Raw genomic sequence first — 16,953 nt, forward strand, 5'->3', positions numbered from 1 at the left:
AACTGGGCTCACATCGCCTTCCTCTCTCATTCCGCATATGTTTCCATGGCTGCGAAGTAACATTTTAATTGCTAACATATGATTTATTTTGTAAACGAAGCTTTGTGCTTCACTCCTGTGGTAATATTCACGTAAAACACACAAAAAAAGTGACAACCGGCGCAGCCCTTCACACCAGGAATGTTTTTTCCTAAGGCATGTTTATAAAAGCTACTTAAATGTCCTAAATGAACTAAAGCCTAATCCTGGCTTAATCTAAACCTTGTCTGTGAAACCGGCGTGTGTTTGTTTGTTAAATGTTTTGTCTGGTTTTGATTCAGCTGCCAGTGAACATGCTTTGTTGAACACGTTATTATTTTGTTCTGCTGTAAAATCAGAGCAGAAAATACAAAAAAGCTTGTCTTGCTGTGAGCATTATCCAAAGTCTTCAACAATCAGTGATTATTGACACTAAAACAAGCGTAATCCTCTGGAATTCCCTCATTTGAACTAAACAGGACTGAACTCAATCTGAAGATGTAAATCTCTGAATGGAGAACAGGCGTGGGAAAGTGGGCCAAAGAGCACAGCTTAACTGGGGCTGGAGGTCAAACCAGTGATTAACCCTATAACACACACACACACACGCGCGCGTTCAGACTGACGAGGATGGACAGGGTCAGATGAAAGGGCAAAGGAGAGCAGGGATTCTGATGTCTGGGTCATGGCTGGTGTTGTGCTTCTGAAGTTACTGAGTTACGGTTAATCTGACGTAAAGTTACATTAGGGCTAAAAATGCTTTTCTTACTTAGTATTTTTGTCTTGTTTTCAGTCCAAATATCGCAAAAATCTTACATTAAGAAGCATTTACTAGACAAGCAAAAGTTTTTGTCATGTTTTGGGAGAAAATAACTCAAAATTAAGTGAGTTTTTGCTTAAAATAAGCAAAATAATCTGCCAATGGGGTAAGAAAGATAATCTTGTTTTCTGTTTGAATTAAGATTATCTTTCTTACCCCACTGGCAGATTATTGTGCTTATTTTAAGCAAAAACTCACTTAATTTTGAGTTATTTTCCCCCAAAACAAGACAAAAACTTTTGCTTGTCTAGTAAATGCTTCTTAATGTAAGATTTTTGAGATATTTGGACTGAAAACAAGACAAAAATACTAAGTAAGAAAAGCATTTTTTGCAGTGTATGGCAAAAATTATAATCACCATTATTTTTAGTCAGTATTGAAGATAATTTAACATGATTATTGTTGGCAATTTGATCACATTCTTATTTCACAAATTTTAAACATTTATTTTGCATATAAATAATGTTAAAGGGCTGGTTGATGATTTGACTTGTGTAACTTTAGTGAGTGTGTATTGTCGCTGTTTGAGCATAAACAACATCTGCTAAGTTACGACGACCAAAGTTCAGAGCAAAGGGAGATTTTCTCTTTTACAGAAATTGCATTCTAAGGACTACTTTGTGTGTGTCCATCTATAACTATTTGAATCTAATTCTGACGGAGTTTCTCCGTGTAATCTGTTGTTGTTTACTTTCTTTTTACTACTGGCTCTTTTCTGTGAGTGTTTATGAGCTGATTTCGGCATTGTCTGCACTTTCTCTCAGGTGGAGAATACACAAGAAATCATGTAGTGAGAAATTCACAGACCAATCAGATGTGGTTTTCGGCTGAAAACTTTCGCGATTGGTCAGTTCTACAAAGAAAATGGCCGTATGTGGATGAGCCAGAGCTGTGTGTGAGGCTGAGAGCTTTATAATGAGACCAGGCATGACATGTTTCTGTGAATGGAGACGCACGGGAGATCACGCTAGAATAACTTTTGATGGTTTCGGGTAGAAATCTAAAGGCGCACGGTGACAAAATAGAATGAAATAATCACCTTAATGTGTAATGTTGACATTTTTTTATATTTTGACATGAAAGCTTACATGTTAAAGGTAGGGTAGGTAGGATTTGGTTAAAAATTTGTTTAAACTTTCTTTATATATCAATACATAATTAAAATGTAAGTACTCAGAAAAAGAAAGTATAAAAATTAAGTGTCTGTAGACCTCTCACGACTGTTTTAAAGACAGCTCATTATTTCCATTCACTCCACCTTCTCCCTTCTGGGCTCTTTCCAAAGCCACGCCCCCAAAACACATGAACACGCCCACCGCGATCAGCTCAGCTAAAGACGCATTATTAACCTGAGGCGAGCGGAGAAGAAGTGCATGTAGTGATGTAATAAAAAATCTATCATTATGAATATAAATAAATAAGATGTATTTTAGTACTCACTATCAAGCTAGAATAACGATACAGGTAAAGTTTAAAATACACACACAACACAGTGTCTACGACACACACAGATACAAGATAAAAACATCAGTAAACATAGGTAGAGAATATAAAAACAAACCAAGGGCCGAAATAAACGTGCAGGTAAAGTTCCCGGTGAACATGGTGAAAGAGTTTAGACAGAGCGTAGTAGCTAAAGCTAACTTAGTTCTAAAAAAAGTTCCTGGATGCGGTGTACTAGCTTTTACACATGCATTTTGTTATCTAAAGTTACATTTTGCGAAATTCAACACGACAGCGATCAACTTGAGCTAGGCATATTGAGTATTTATCATCTCTACTAATGGCTCGCTTAGTGTATAACATTGTAACTTTATGCTAAGCAATGTTATGTTAGCTATATTAGGCAGCTATGTGTGCTAGTGAGACATGCTTCATGAAAACATAAACCAAAAAAAATGTATAATCAGAATGAAAGATTACCTGTCCAGCAGAAATACAGCCTCTTGAACTCAAATCAAACGGGTGCGCCAGGGTTGCAAGGTTTTCACTACAAAATCCGCCCAATTGCTACTCAAAACTAGCCCAAAACAAGCCCAATCGTGTTTCTCCGGTAAAAATCGCGTTTGGAGGGTAAAATATGTGTCTTTTTGGTAGGGCTGCCTGCTAAAATTCACAAATCCCAGGGCAAAATATCACATAATTGGGGTCGCTTCAACCAGCGGACATGAAAAACAGTGTTGAAGTAGCACGACTCTGCAACAGCGGGGTGCATGTGGGCGGATCCTGGAGCAAAAGCGGCGGTAGCCATGGTAACGAGAGAGAGTGACAGGCGCCCAAGCCAATCACTTGATTCGGCCCGAACGGAAATAATGAGCGGTGTTTATTGCAGATTAAAAAGTCTAGAGTCACTCGATTTTAATACTCTCTTTTTCAGAGTACTTACATTTTAATTATGTATTGACATATAAAGAAAGTTTAAACAAATTTGGACAAAAGTGTTTTAGATCATTCTTACCTACCCCACCTTTAAGGGACCCAAAATCTCAAAATTGACCACTGCATGAAAAAACAATGTTTTCACCTGCCATGTCTCGCGTTAAATAAGGTTTGGGTGTTCTGAGAGCTCGCTGAAGCCCATTCCCGTCCACTTAAACCCAGCATAATGGAGTTACAGTGATACTGGGAGAACAGGCAACCTGAGCCACTGCAGCAAAAACACACTCAGTGTCTTACGCTATTAGTGCAGTCTGAAGAGTTAGTGTGAAGTGCCTGCCAGAGTCATTAATAACCTGTGTGACAGGGCTACTGTACACTTCCTGTTTATCCGGACTACTCAACATACCAGAGAACTAGCCAAAACCTGTGGCAACTGCTTTTATTATGGGCTGGATGTTGTTTACTTGCATTTGAGGTCTTGTGTTGTTTCAAATGCTTTCAAAAATGATATCCCAGACGTTAAACTTGACCATATGAGATATCTAAAGTTGGGTCTCTTACCAGTGGTTCTGCCATGATGATGCGTATCTTGCGCTCGGACAGGGTGGTGAAGTTGGCGAACAGGCTTTTGAGCACATACTCGCCCGGTTTGCTCTCAGGGTCCACGGTGACCGGCATGCTGGAGACTGGACCTTTCCTCTCGCCCGGAGCACAGCTGACCTGGGGCAGGGGCCGCTTTCCTACGGGGGATGCTGGAAAACACAAAACACACACGATTCGTTTATTATGGATCGTATGATTGTTGCATTAATCGTTCTATGATTGACTTGGCCGGCTCTGATGTGGCGCTGGTGACCCGGGGGCAGATCCAGCTTCGTCATTTTCTGAATCCATACAGAGAGAAAGGCTTCGTATGGAAGATGGTTTCCACCACAGAATAAAACATAAAAAACAGTCATTTAAACTGTAAATGTACGGTAAAAGTCCAAATTTAGATATAAAGTCAGAATTGTGAGGTATAAAGTCAGACTTGAGATATAAAGTCAGAATTTAGATATAAAAAGTCAAAATTGTGAGATATAAAGTCAGAATTATGAGATATAAAGTCAGAAATATGAGATATAAAGTCAGAAATATGAGATATAAGTCAGAATTATGAGATATAAAGTCAGAATTGTGAGATATAAAGTCAGAATTATGAGATATAAAGTCAGAAATATGAGATATAAGTCAGAATTATGAGATATAAAGTCAGAATTATGAGATATAAGTCAGAATTTAGATATAAAAAGTCAAAATTGTGAGATATAAAGTCAGAAATATGAGATATAAGTCCGAATTATGAGATATAAAGTCAGAATTGTGAGATATAAAGTCAGAATTGTGAGATATAAAGTCAGACTTGAGATATAAAGTCAGAATTGTGAGATATAAAGTCAGAATTTAGATATAAAAAGTCAGAATTGTGAGATATAAAGTCAGAATTGTGAGATATAAAGTCAGAATTTAGATATAAAAAGTCAGAATTGTGAGATAAAAAGTCAGAATTGTGAGATATAAAGTCAGAATTGTGAGATATAAAGTCAGAATTGTGAGATATAAAGTCAGAATTGTGAGATATAAAATCAGAATTGTGAGATATAAAGTCAGAATTGTGAGATATAAAGTCAGAATTGTGAGATATAAAATCAGAATTGTGAGATATAAAGTCAGAATTGTGAGATATAAAGTCAGAATTGTGAGATATAAAGTCAGAATTGTGAGATATAAAATCAGAATTGTGAGATATTAAGTCAGAATTGTGAGATATTAAGTCAGAATTGTGAGATATAAAGTCAGAATTATGAGATATAAAGTCAGAATTGTGAGATATAAAGTCAGAATTGTGAGATATAAAGTCAGAATTGTGAGATATAAAGTCAGAATTGTGATATAAAGTCAGAATTGTGAGATATAAAGTCAGAATTTAGATATAAAAAGTCAGAATTGTGAGATATAAAGTCAGAATTGTGAGATATAAAGTCAGAATTTAGATATAAAAAGTCAGAATTGTGAGATAAAAAGTCAGAATTGTGAGATATAAAGTCAGAATTGTGAGATATAAAGTCAGAATTGTGAGATATAAAATCAGAATTGTGAGATATAAAGTCAGAATTGTGAGATATAAAATCAGAATTGTGAGATATAAAGTCAGAATTATGAGATATAAAGTCAGAATTATGAGATATAAAGTCAGAATTGTGAGATATAAAGTCAGAATTGTGAGATATAAAATCAGAATTGTGAGATATTAAGTCAGAATTGTGAGATATTAAGTCAGAATTGTGAGATATAAAGTCAGAATTATGAGATATAAAGTCAGAATTGTGAGATATAAAGTCAGAATTGTGAGATATAAAGTCAGAATTATGAGATATAAAGTCAGAATTGTGAGATATTAAGTCAGAATTGTGAGATATTAAGTCAGAATTGTGAGATATAAAGTCAGAATTATGAGATATAAAGTCAGAATTGTGAGATATAAAATCAGAATTGTGAGATATAAAGTCAGAATTGTGAGATATAAAGTCAGAATTGTGAGATATAAAGTCAGAATTGTGAGATATAAAATCAGAATTGTGAGATATTAAGTCAGAATTGTGAGATATTAAGTCAGAATTGTGAGATATAAAGTCAGAATTATGAGATATAAAGTCAGAATTGTGAGATATAAAGTCAGAATTGTGAGATATAAAATCAGAATTGTGAGATATAAAGTCAGAATTGTGAGATATAAAATCAGAATTGTGAGATATAAAGTCAGAATTGTGATATAAAGTCAGAATTGTGAGATATAAAATCAGAATTGTGAGATATAAAGTCAGAATTGTGATATAAAGTCAGAATTGTGAGATATAAAGTCAGAATTATGAGATATAAAGTCAGAATTATGAGATATTAAGTCAGAATTATGAGATATTAAGTCAGAATTGTGAGATATAAAGTCAGAATTATGAGATATAAAGTCAGAATTGTGAGATATAAAGTCAGAATTGTGAGATATAAAGTCAGAATTGTGAGATATAAAATCAGAATTGTGAGATATTAAGTCAGAATTGTGAGATATTAAGTCAGAATTGTGAGATATAAAGTCAGAATTATGAGATATAAAGTCAGAATTGTGAGATATAAAGTCAGAATTATGAGATATAAAATCAGAATTGTGAGATATAAAGTCAGAATTGTGAGATATAAAGTCAGAATTGTGAGATATAAAATCAGAATTGTGAGATATAAAGTCAGAATTGTGATATAAAGTCAGAATTGTGAGATATAAAGTCAGAATTATGAGATATAAAGTCAGAATTATGAGATATTAAGTCAGAATTATGAGATATTAAGTCAGAAATGTATGAGATATAAACAAGCTTCCGTAGCTTTGAGATGGAATTAGAAATTAAACAGCGTGACAGGTATATTGACAGGTATGAAAAACAGAAAGCGGTGCTGTCAGTGTTAGGGCCGAGTCTCTGCTTTGAGAGCCGCATCTCACAGCCGGCCAGAGCCAGAGCAGCTGCGGTTTCATTTCTGGCAAGACCATGTCATCGCTCCCGAAGGAGGAGGGGTCAGCCGGGGCCGGGGCCCCACGTCATGAGCCTCAGGGGCTTCGAGCATGTGCTCCTCTTAGAATAGACCCCTGCAACCTCACAAGTCACAAGCAGCAGAAGAAAGGGAAAATATCATCTTCCCAACAGCAACACGAGCAGTTTAAAGAGAATTAAAAATCAGGCGATTCCCTTAAAACATCTCACGAGCATCATTTAAAACTAAAGCCATCATGTCAAAACACTGATGCATTACTACTGCAATGACAACAAGCGGACACACAATCAAAATGACATTTTCTTTAGTCTTAAAGGGATAGTTCACCCAAAAATAAAATTAGCCCATGATTTACTCTCCCTCAAGTCATCCGAGGTGTGTGTGACATTCTTCTTTCAGACAAATAAAATCTGAGTTATATTAAAAATGTTCTGGCTAATCCAAGCTTTATAACAGCAGTAATAGTTGCTCTTATTTTGAAGTCCATAAAAAGTGCATCTATCCATCATATAACTGCTCCACACGGCTCTGAGGTGTTAATAAAGGCCTTCTGAAGCGAATCGATGCGTTTGTGTAAGAAAAATATCCATATTTAAAAATGTATTTCATTTTTTTCTATGGCTCTGCATCAGCCGCGCCATCACTTCCGGCGAATAAGGTCAAAATACCGGCACGATCATAGATATATACATAGATTCCTCATTAGTGCCTGGCGGATCGGTTGAATGAAGCATCTACGTATATATATCTATGATCACGCCAGTATTTTGACCTTATTCGCCGGAAGTTATGGCGCTGGGAATACTAGATGACATTCGTCTGATAAGAGGTACAAAAATAACAAATACAGTTGAGTTTCTGGCAGAATCCGATGGTTTGGTGTCTTCAGACATCAGTGTGTGTCCCACGAGCCGCAGGTTTAATGAGGATTCGTATGTGTGTGTGTTTTTACTCTCATTGCTCTCATACTCTAAAATATCCCCATTGACATCATTATAGACTATCACACTGTTAAACATCTGCATTTGTGTTCGACTGAAGAAACAAAGCCCAGGGGGTGAGCAGATACACATAAACTATCCCTTTAAACGTCAACAGTTTTTGAAGAATAAGTGAATGATGTGTTGCACTCAATGCATGTTTGTCAGATTCATCCTCTCGCAGACCTCAGTCAACTTCACACATGTTAATGGGAGTTCATGAGTTCAGGGGTTTGGTGGAATGCCAGCGTGAGATACAAACTACCATAATATTGAGCAGCTCAAACAATACTAAAACAGAGTCGTATGGTCGGCTTGGCGGTCATTTATAGATTAGCGGCGACGTTATTTATGGACAAACGGCGGATGTCAGGAATTGTGAAATATTCCGTCCGGGTCTTTAGCCTTGAACACACCACCAGGAATCCCCAGAATGCAACAGAACAACACACACACACACACGCGGACCGCTCCCTCCACCTACCAAGGCCCTTGATGAAGCTGATGACGCTGGCCCGGCTCCACCGGACGGGAGAAAGCTCCATGGTGCGGCCAGATCCAGTAATCCCACACAGAACTAGCCCTTTACCAGCACCAGAGCTCCAGGATTCCCATTGGTCCTCCCATCCTGTCTTTCTGCACCATGCCCTGTCAAACCCTCCTGAACTTGGGATAGCTGGGCTTTGCTCTTGGTTAAGAGAGAACTTGAGTTCCAGGAGCTCCTCATGGACTTTTGACAGAAGCAAGCCCTAACTGAGGAGAAGGTCAAGCTGGAACTCAAGCAAAGCCAAGAGAGAGAGTGTGTGTGTGTGTGTGTGTGTGTGAGAGAGAGAGATAGATAGAGGGAGGGACTATCTGGTGCTATATTTAACCTCAGCACTGACACACACACTATTCTAACACATTCATTCCTTCTAACTGTGAGCACACATACAAAATATATTTTAAAAAAGCATTACAATGCCCTTTGTGATGTCGTAACGGGTGCAATGATGACATTACAATACCCGTAATGATATGCACCGTGACATCATAGGACCCGTTATGACATCATCACTGGATTTCACTGAAACCCATTGCGACACACCGCAACAGCTAAAGTTAATGTGAACAGCTAAAGATAATGTGATATTATGAGTATGTAATACCTCATGTTCTTATGGCATTGAATAAAAATAAAAAAAATTGCGACACACTGCAGTAAAATCCGATCGCGTGATGATATCCGGTGTTTCCGATGATGCCATCGTGATGCTATTTCTGGGATGTAGCAAATGTCATCTTAATGCAATTTATGACATCATCACTAGTATTTGATATTTTACCGATATTTGGCTTTTTTTTATTTTATCGGCAGGGAGGTTTTTCAGATTGGCCGATGTGTTATGGTGCATTCACACCGGTCGTGAATGAAGAGTTTCGCGCGAGTGATTTACATGTTAAGTCAATGCAAAGACGCGAATAGCAAACCGTTTAAATTATAGATCCATGAGAGCAAAGATCGGCCGTTACAGCTCACAACTCCACACACACCAGATCACATGTTCAGAGAGGAGCTCTCTTTATAAATAAACCACAGATTTGAGCTTTAAACAACTACATTATCGCCATTCTGTGGCGCGATTTGAGGCATAAAATTTGAACTTTGGCAGATATTCGCGCCGCGTTAACCAATCAGGAGCTTGCTCTAGTAGTGACAACAATGAGGAGAAAATCTGGTTTATATTAATCATATATTAATATCCGGTTCAAGTGTGCCTATGATTATCACTGTGATAACATTACAGTTTTTCTCAGTCGCTTTGGCACATTTCTCAGATCAGAATTGAAATTCTCAAAGTGACCTGTTCAATCTTCACATCATTGTGTCACTTGTGCACATCAAAAAAGCAGTTTCTCATTTCTTTGAACAAGTTGCAAATGCTTGTGTGCATCCATGCAAATGATTGTACAATTCTCTGCTGTTTCCTACATTATCAGCTGCTTATGTCATGTTGATCAGGATGTATTATAATGGGTCTCTGTTGAATAGTCTCACCTTCACAACATTTAGGCATTAGTTCATAGCAGAAGTCTTTACATGCAAAATGCAGAACAAGTTGTCATAAAATGTCAAGCATATTTCTATACATTTCCATTAGACGTTCACATTTCTACTTTTGTTTTTCTGGGGGTTTTTTCTCTTTGTGCTATGCAGTGCTGTCTTTTCCTTTCTGTATCACAATGACATCTGTCAACAAATTACAGTACAAACAGTAAAAGCGTAAAAGTGAATCTTGTCCAGTCTCTTGCATTCAAACTCACACACACACTAAGGTGTAACCTACAATTTACAATAATTGTCATCAAAACTTTAGCCATATTTACATCAGAACATCCCTCCAGAGTACAGTTATATTGAAAATATGACTAAGTAATTTGACGGTCTTATTCATACTCAATGACACAAGGACTGATGGCAGACATGTTCATTGACTCAGAGATTTACTTCTGAGAGATGAACTGAGGATTTTGAGCAAGAGACTGGCCTTTGCAGGTAATCCATGGTGTTTTGCTATTTGTACAAATTGTTTTGAGAAATGCACTTGCTGTTTTGCAAATGTCCAGGATGATTCGAGAAATGTACCAAAGCGACTGAGAAAAACTGTAAATGACATGAAACACAACCCAGTCTCTCTTTGTTAAATGCAAGTTTATGTTTGATCAATGATACAAAAGTATAAGTAAAAGGTATAAGAAGCTACACATGAAATAAAGCAAGCAATTCAGTCAAACATTCAAGGTCAGTGCTAGTCGGCTACAACGCTAACGTAAGTTAAATAGCCTAAAAATAAAAAAGTAATGAAACTTCACTTTGCCCTCAGCCTAAATGATTCGCCAGGGAACAAATTATAGATCCATGAGAGCAAAGATCGGCCGTTACAGCTCACAACTCCACACACACCAGATCACATGTTCAGAGAGGAGCTCTCTTTATAAATAAACCACAGATTTGAGCTTTAAACAACTACATTATCGCCCGAAACTAAGTTGTCCCACATTAACAGCAGTATTTTAACAAAGCAGATGTGTAAACACAGCCCATGTCAGCCATTTCACAGCTAGACGAGCCGCTAGTAACGCGCAAGTAAACTCAAAATGTTCAAGCGTCCAACTACAAGTGAATAGCACAATTTATTCGCGTCATTCACATCCATTAGAAGCATGACTTTTATTTTGAAAAATAATATTAAACAGTCCTATGTTATTATATAGACCCGTTAAACAAAGAAAGTAAACGATTTGCTTTTATATTATTAGAAACGGAAAGGCAAACAATAGGCAATAATACTAATATAATACTTACCGTCAATATTCAGCTAATACGCATCTATATCGTTAAAACAAATCTCTGAATATCCAATAAACAACAATCCTATTCCTATCAGATTGACTGGAATCCAGCCGTGAGCTCAGCTTCAAACTTTAAATCCTTGATTTAAAAAAATGCTGTGCTATATTCAGTCATATTAATGTAATTTGCACAGTGCTGTATGTAAAATGAGTGCTAGCTTGTCTGTATTTGAAACAAATATGATTACCAGTGTGCACAAACTCACCAGATCACTGAGTGTTAGCCTTCCTTTTTATTCATCATTTTAAACGATTACTTTATTTGTGAAAAATACTGTAATATGATTGCAGAATCAAGAAGTTGCCATTTAAAGTACAAGTGTTTATTTTATAAATGTATTTATACATTTATTTTCATATTTTTAATTTATTAAATGTTAATTAAAATAAATATAAATGATGTATATTATATATCGGCATCGGTCGGACACTAATCATGTGGAATGTGTCGCAATGAATTCCAGTTATGATGTCATACATGCATTATGACATCATCAACTGCATTCCGTGAAACCCGGTGATGATGTCATGAATTGCATTATAACATCGTTCACTGGATTTCACTGCATTCCAGGAAAACCGGTGCTGATGCTACAGTGGGCATTATGATAACATAACCTCCAGAGAAAACATAATGATCGTAAAGGAATCATATTATGACATCACAAACGCACGACATAAAACATACAATGGAGCCAGTTTAATTTAAGTCTCTTTTCTGTCCAAAAGACCCAAAAGCATTTTAAAAAAAAGTATTTATTTATCCAAAAAAAAAAAAAATCAAATGAAGACATTCCCAGATGTCATCAAACGGGGCCAAATTTATCATAGGAAACACAGTTGTCCTTTAACTACATCAAAGTACACACACACACACACACACATAACCACTAAATCAGCCTAATTCTCTCTCTCTCTTTCTCTCGCCGTGATTATTAGCCGCTCCACCTCCGCTTGAGCACAAGCTAATTCACAGCTCATCTAAACAAGGGCTGATCTGACAGAAAAGCGTAACAAGTGATCGGGAATGGAAGAGCGCATGCAGAAGAAGAGATCAGGGGAAAGAGATTTGAGAGGATTTGCTTGAGCGAGTTAGCAGAGCCACCTGTTCCACAACACACGGGAACAAATCAGCAGCTCCTTTATCTGAGGAAACGCATCTTTATCAGCTGATGATGCAGGAGAGATCCCTCAAACCCTAATGGCTACGCTTACTAGGGGTGGGAGAAAAGGCAGATGCATCGCGATTCGTTATCTAACGATTCAGAATCGATTCTGTGTTCAATTCAAACTCATGAAGCTTCGAAGCGTTATGAATCAGTGAGTCGATTCAGCGGTTCGGATCACTCACTGATTCATAACGCTCTGAACCGCTGAATCGACTCACTGATTCATAACGCTCTGAACCGCTGAATCGACTCACTGATTCATAACGCTCTGAACCGCTGAATCGACTCACTGATTCATAACGCTCTGAACCGCTGAATCGACTCACTGATTCATAACGCTCTGAACCGCTGAATCGACTCACTGATTCATAACGCTCTGAACCGCTGAATCGACTCACTGATTCATAACGCTCTGAACATCTGAAAGATGATTTCTGTCACTTTTGTGAACTGACCACCACAGAATATGAAGAATATCATAAACTTTAGGAGTCAGCTAACCATGGCAGTCATAAACCTGCCAAAGTACCAGCACAATAACACAATCCGCAAAATATCGTCTAATTATCGTTATCGAGAAAATTATTTTTTTTGTCAATATCGCACACCCCTATTATCATGCCATTGGTTCGGTTCGATATCACGATGCACTGCATCCTCATGTATATCATTTTGTCAGTGATATGAACTGAACCTTTAATTTGACCTGCTCAAAGCAAACACGCTTCTGGAATCAAACAAAACTCAAGTCTGGGCACAGAAGAGCGTTTAGAACAAATACACAAACACTAAAAGCCACTTCAGGAGGAGGTCTGGGCCGCATTACAGTCAAAGCTAAAGTCTAAATGCACCTGGTCGTTGAAACCACATATATAAATTTTACTCCTCGTAACAATGCTAAAACAATAAACGTGTGTGAGGTGTTATGGGCTATATGTCATGATATAGCGTGATATGACACATATATTAAAGGGTTAGTTCACCCAAAAATGTAAATTGTGTCATTAATGACTGAGCCTCATGTGGTTGGACACCCGTCAGACCTCCGTTCATCTTCAGACACAAATGAAGATATTTTAGTGTAAATCTGATGCTCTGAAAGGCCTCCATTGGCTCAACTTTACACTCTCAAGACCCTTAAAAGACACTAAAGACTAAAGTTACAAAGTCCATCTCACTACAGCGGCTCTACAATAACTTTATGAAGACGAGAATAGTTTTTGTGCACAAAAAAACCCTAAATAACGACTTATATAGTGATGACGATTTCAAAACACGGCCTCATGAAGCTTCGAAGCGTTATGAATCAGTGAGTCGAATCATGATTCGAATCGCGTGTCAAACCACCAAACTGCTGAAATTTGGCGATCCAAACTGCTGAACCGACTCACTGATTCATAACGCTCTGAACCGCTGAATCGACTCACTGATTCATAACGCTCTGAACCGCTGAATCGACTCACTGATTCATAACGGTCTGAACCGCTGAATTGACTCACTGATTCATAACGCTCTGAATCGCTGAATCGACTCACTGATTCATAACGCTCCGAACCGCTGAATCGACTCACTGATTCATAACGCTCCGAACCTGAACCGCTGAATCGACTCACTGATTCATAACGCTCTGAACCGCTGAATCGACTCACTGATTCATAACGCTCTGAACCGCTGAATCGACTCACTGATTCATAACGCTCCGAACCGCTGAATCGACTCACTGATTCATAACGCTCTGAACCGCTGAATCGACTCACTGATTCATAACGCTCTGAACCGACTCACTGATTTATAACACTCTGAACCGCTGAATCGACTCACTGATTCATAACGCTCTGAACCGCTGAATCGACTCACTGATTCATAACGGTCTGAACCGCTGAATCGACTCACTGATTCATAACGCTCTGAACCGCTGAATCGACTCACTGATTCATAACGCTCCGAACCGCTGAATCGACTCACTGATTCATAACGCTCTGAACCAAACGCTCCGAACCGCTGAATCGACTCACTTATTCATAACGCTCTGAACCGCTGAATCGACTCACTGATTCATAACGCTCTGAACCGACTCACTGATTCATAACGCTCTGAACCGCTGAATCGACTCACTGATTCATAACGCTCTGAACCGACTCACTGATTCATAACGCTCTGAACCGCTGAATCGACTCACTAATTCATAACGCTCCGAACGGCTGAATCGACTCACTGATTCATAACGATCCGAACGGCTGAATCGACTCACTGATTCATAACGCTCCGAAGCTTCATGAGGCCGTGTTTTGAAATCGTCATCACTATATAAGTCGTTATTTAGGGTTTTTTTGCGCACAAAAACTATTCTCGTCTTCATAAAGTTATTGTAGAGCCGCTGTAGTGAGATGGACTTTGTAACTTTAGTCTTTAGTGTCTTTTAAGGGTCTTGAGAGTGTAAAGTTGAGCCAATGGAGGCCTTTCAGAGCATCAGATTTACACTAAAATATCTTCATTTGTGTCTGAAGATGAACGGAGGTCTGACGGGTGTCCAACCACATGAGGGTCAGTCATTAATGACAGAATTTACATTTTTGGGTGAACTAACCCTTTAATCAAGCTAACGCACACACTACTATTAGCACGAGCCGTTCATATGCGATGCTGATGATAAAATGCTAAAATAAGATGCAACCCATTTGAATTCTATTGAGAATGTAGTAAAACACTACGGAGAAAGTCCAACATGATCTAAAACAGCCACTAAAATGATATTACACAGCGCTATTACACATTTTAAATAGGAAAAATATCGAAACTCTTTGGTCATTTTTGAGGGAGATGCTAACGGTCTAATCAGATTCAATGATCTATGCTAAGCTATGCTAACAGTGCTACCGCCAGACCCGGAGATCGGCTCAATGGATTCGACAACGGTCAAACTCAACTGTTTAACTCTAGAAGAGATTTTCATATTTCAAAAGTAGTGGCGTGTTCCTTTAAATAAAAATTCACTTCATTTTTATTTAATTTTCCCAACAAAAAAAAAACAAGAAAAAATAAATTTTTAGATATTTAGACTGGAAACAAGACAAAAATACTAAATAATAAAAGTGTTTTTTGCAGTGTAGCCCTATTTAGAATATTACTCAGTAATTAAATGTGTAGTTACAGTGTAAAATAAAGCCTAACTTCAAATTCTTTTCCCTTCAGGATCTGATTTGACTTTCAAATTTAAATGTCTTACCAATTTTGATGAAAGTATTGCGTTTACATGAGGTAACGTTTAAATGCTAAAATCCCATTATAATCCCATAATCCATGCATTATGATGAATTCAATGTCAAATTCCATAACACTATGTTATATGTTAAATGTCCTTAATGTAGTAATAACAGAAAATTATGCATAATTACAGGCAACTAACCTTAAACCAATCCTTAACCCTACACTGCAAAAAACGCTTTTATTATTATTGAGTATTTTTGTCTTGTTTTCAGTCTAAATATCAAAACATTCTTAAATCAAGATGCATTTACTAGATAAGCAAAATGACATAAGATTATTTGTCGCACCTCATTGGCAGATCATTGTGCTTGTTTTAAGCAGAAACTCACTTCATTTTGATTAGATTTTCCAGAAAACAAGAAAAAATATCTTATGTCATTTAACTTACCTAGTAAAATCATCTTGATTTAAGAATTTTTAGATATTTAGACTAGAAACAAGACAAAAATACTAAATAAGAAAAGCGTTTTTTGCAGTGTAGCTAGGGGTGTGCGTCTGTGCGATATATATCGTTTGCGATAATATCATAATTGTTGTAACGATATGCAAAATCATATTGTCGAGTATGTCACTCATTTTCAGAAACCAATCAAAATGTTTTGATATTAAGACTGAAAACAAGACAAAAATACTAAATAAGAAAAACGTTTTTTGCGGTGTAGCCCTAATTAGAATTAATATTACTCAGTAATTAAATGTGTAGTTACAGTGTAAAATAAAGCCTAACCTCAAATTCTATTCCCTTCAGGATCTGATTTGACTTTCAAATTTAAATATCTTACCAATTTTGCAAGGAATCATAATAGTTGTTAATCTAAGTGCGTATATGAAATGATTCGGTACACTCAGACGAGTGATCGGATGCTTACATCATCAGAGATGTATGATGTCACTGTCACCATCATACACACATCATCCCAGACTGAATAACCTTGACGTTGTGCACACACACACACACACACACACACACACACACACACACACACACACATGATGAAAAACAACAGCACAAATCCTCCTGATCGCGTCACAAGCCCCTTTGGTCTGCAGTCATTACATAACGCAACCTCTCCAGCCACACACTAATGAACCGGACACACACACACACACACACACGTTTAATGTGCCTCTACGAGCGTACACTGGATGCGTCGCATTCAAAAGCAGGATGTAAACATCCCAGCTCAAAGTTGACACGGATGCGGTTTAGAGCTCATCACTCGCACTCGGAGACCTGAGGAGAACAGATCGTACACAAGAAGGGTCAGCAGTGTGTGTGTGTGTGTGTGTGTGTGTGTGTGTGTGTGTGTGTGTGTGTGTGTGTGTGTGTGTGTGTGTGTGTGTG

The 16,953-nt window shown here is 37.6% G+C and overlaps 1 protein-coding gene across 1 annotated transcript in view; it reads right to left on the reverse strand.

Moving 5' to 3' along the window:
- fryb (furry homolog b) overlaps window positions 1-16,953 on the reverse strand; it is a 157,022-nt gene that overhangs the window by 126,461 nt on the left and 13,608 nt on the right. Inside the window, exon 2 of the mRNA XM_079804695.1 lies at window positions 3,779-3,969. Coding sequence (XP_079660821.1) covers window positions 3,779-3,969 — 191 coding nt within the window. The remainder of the gene's footprint in view (window positions 1-3,778; window positions 3,970-16,953) is intronic.

This window comes from Gobio gobio (genome assembly GCF_949357685.1).
Source record: "Gobio gobio genome assembly, chromosome: 22".
In the NCBI taxonomy this organism is placed as follows: domain Eukaryota; kingdom Metazoa; phylum Chordata; class Actinopteri; order Cypriniformes; family Gobionidae; genus Gobio; species Gobio gobio.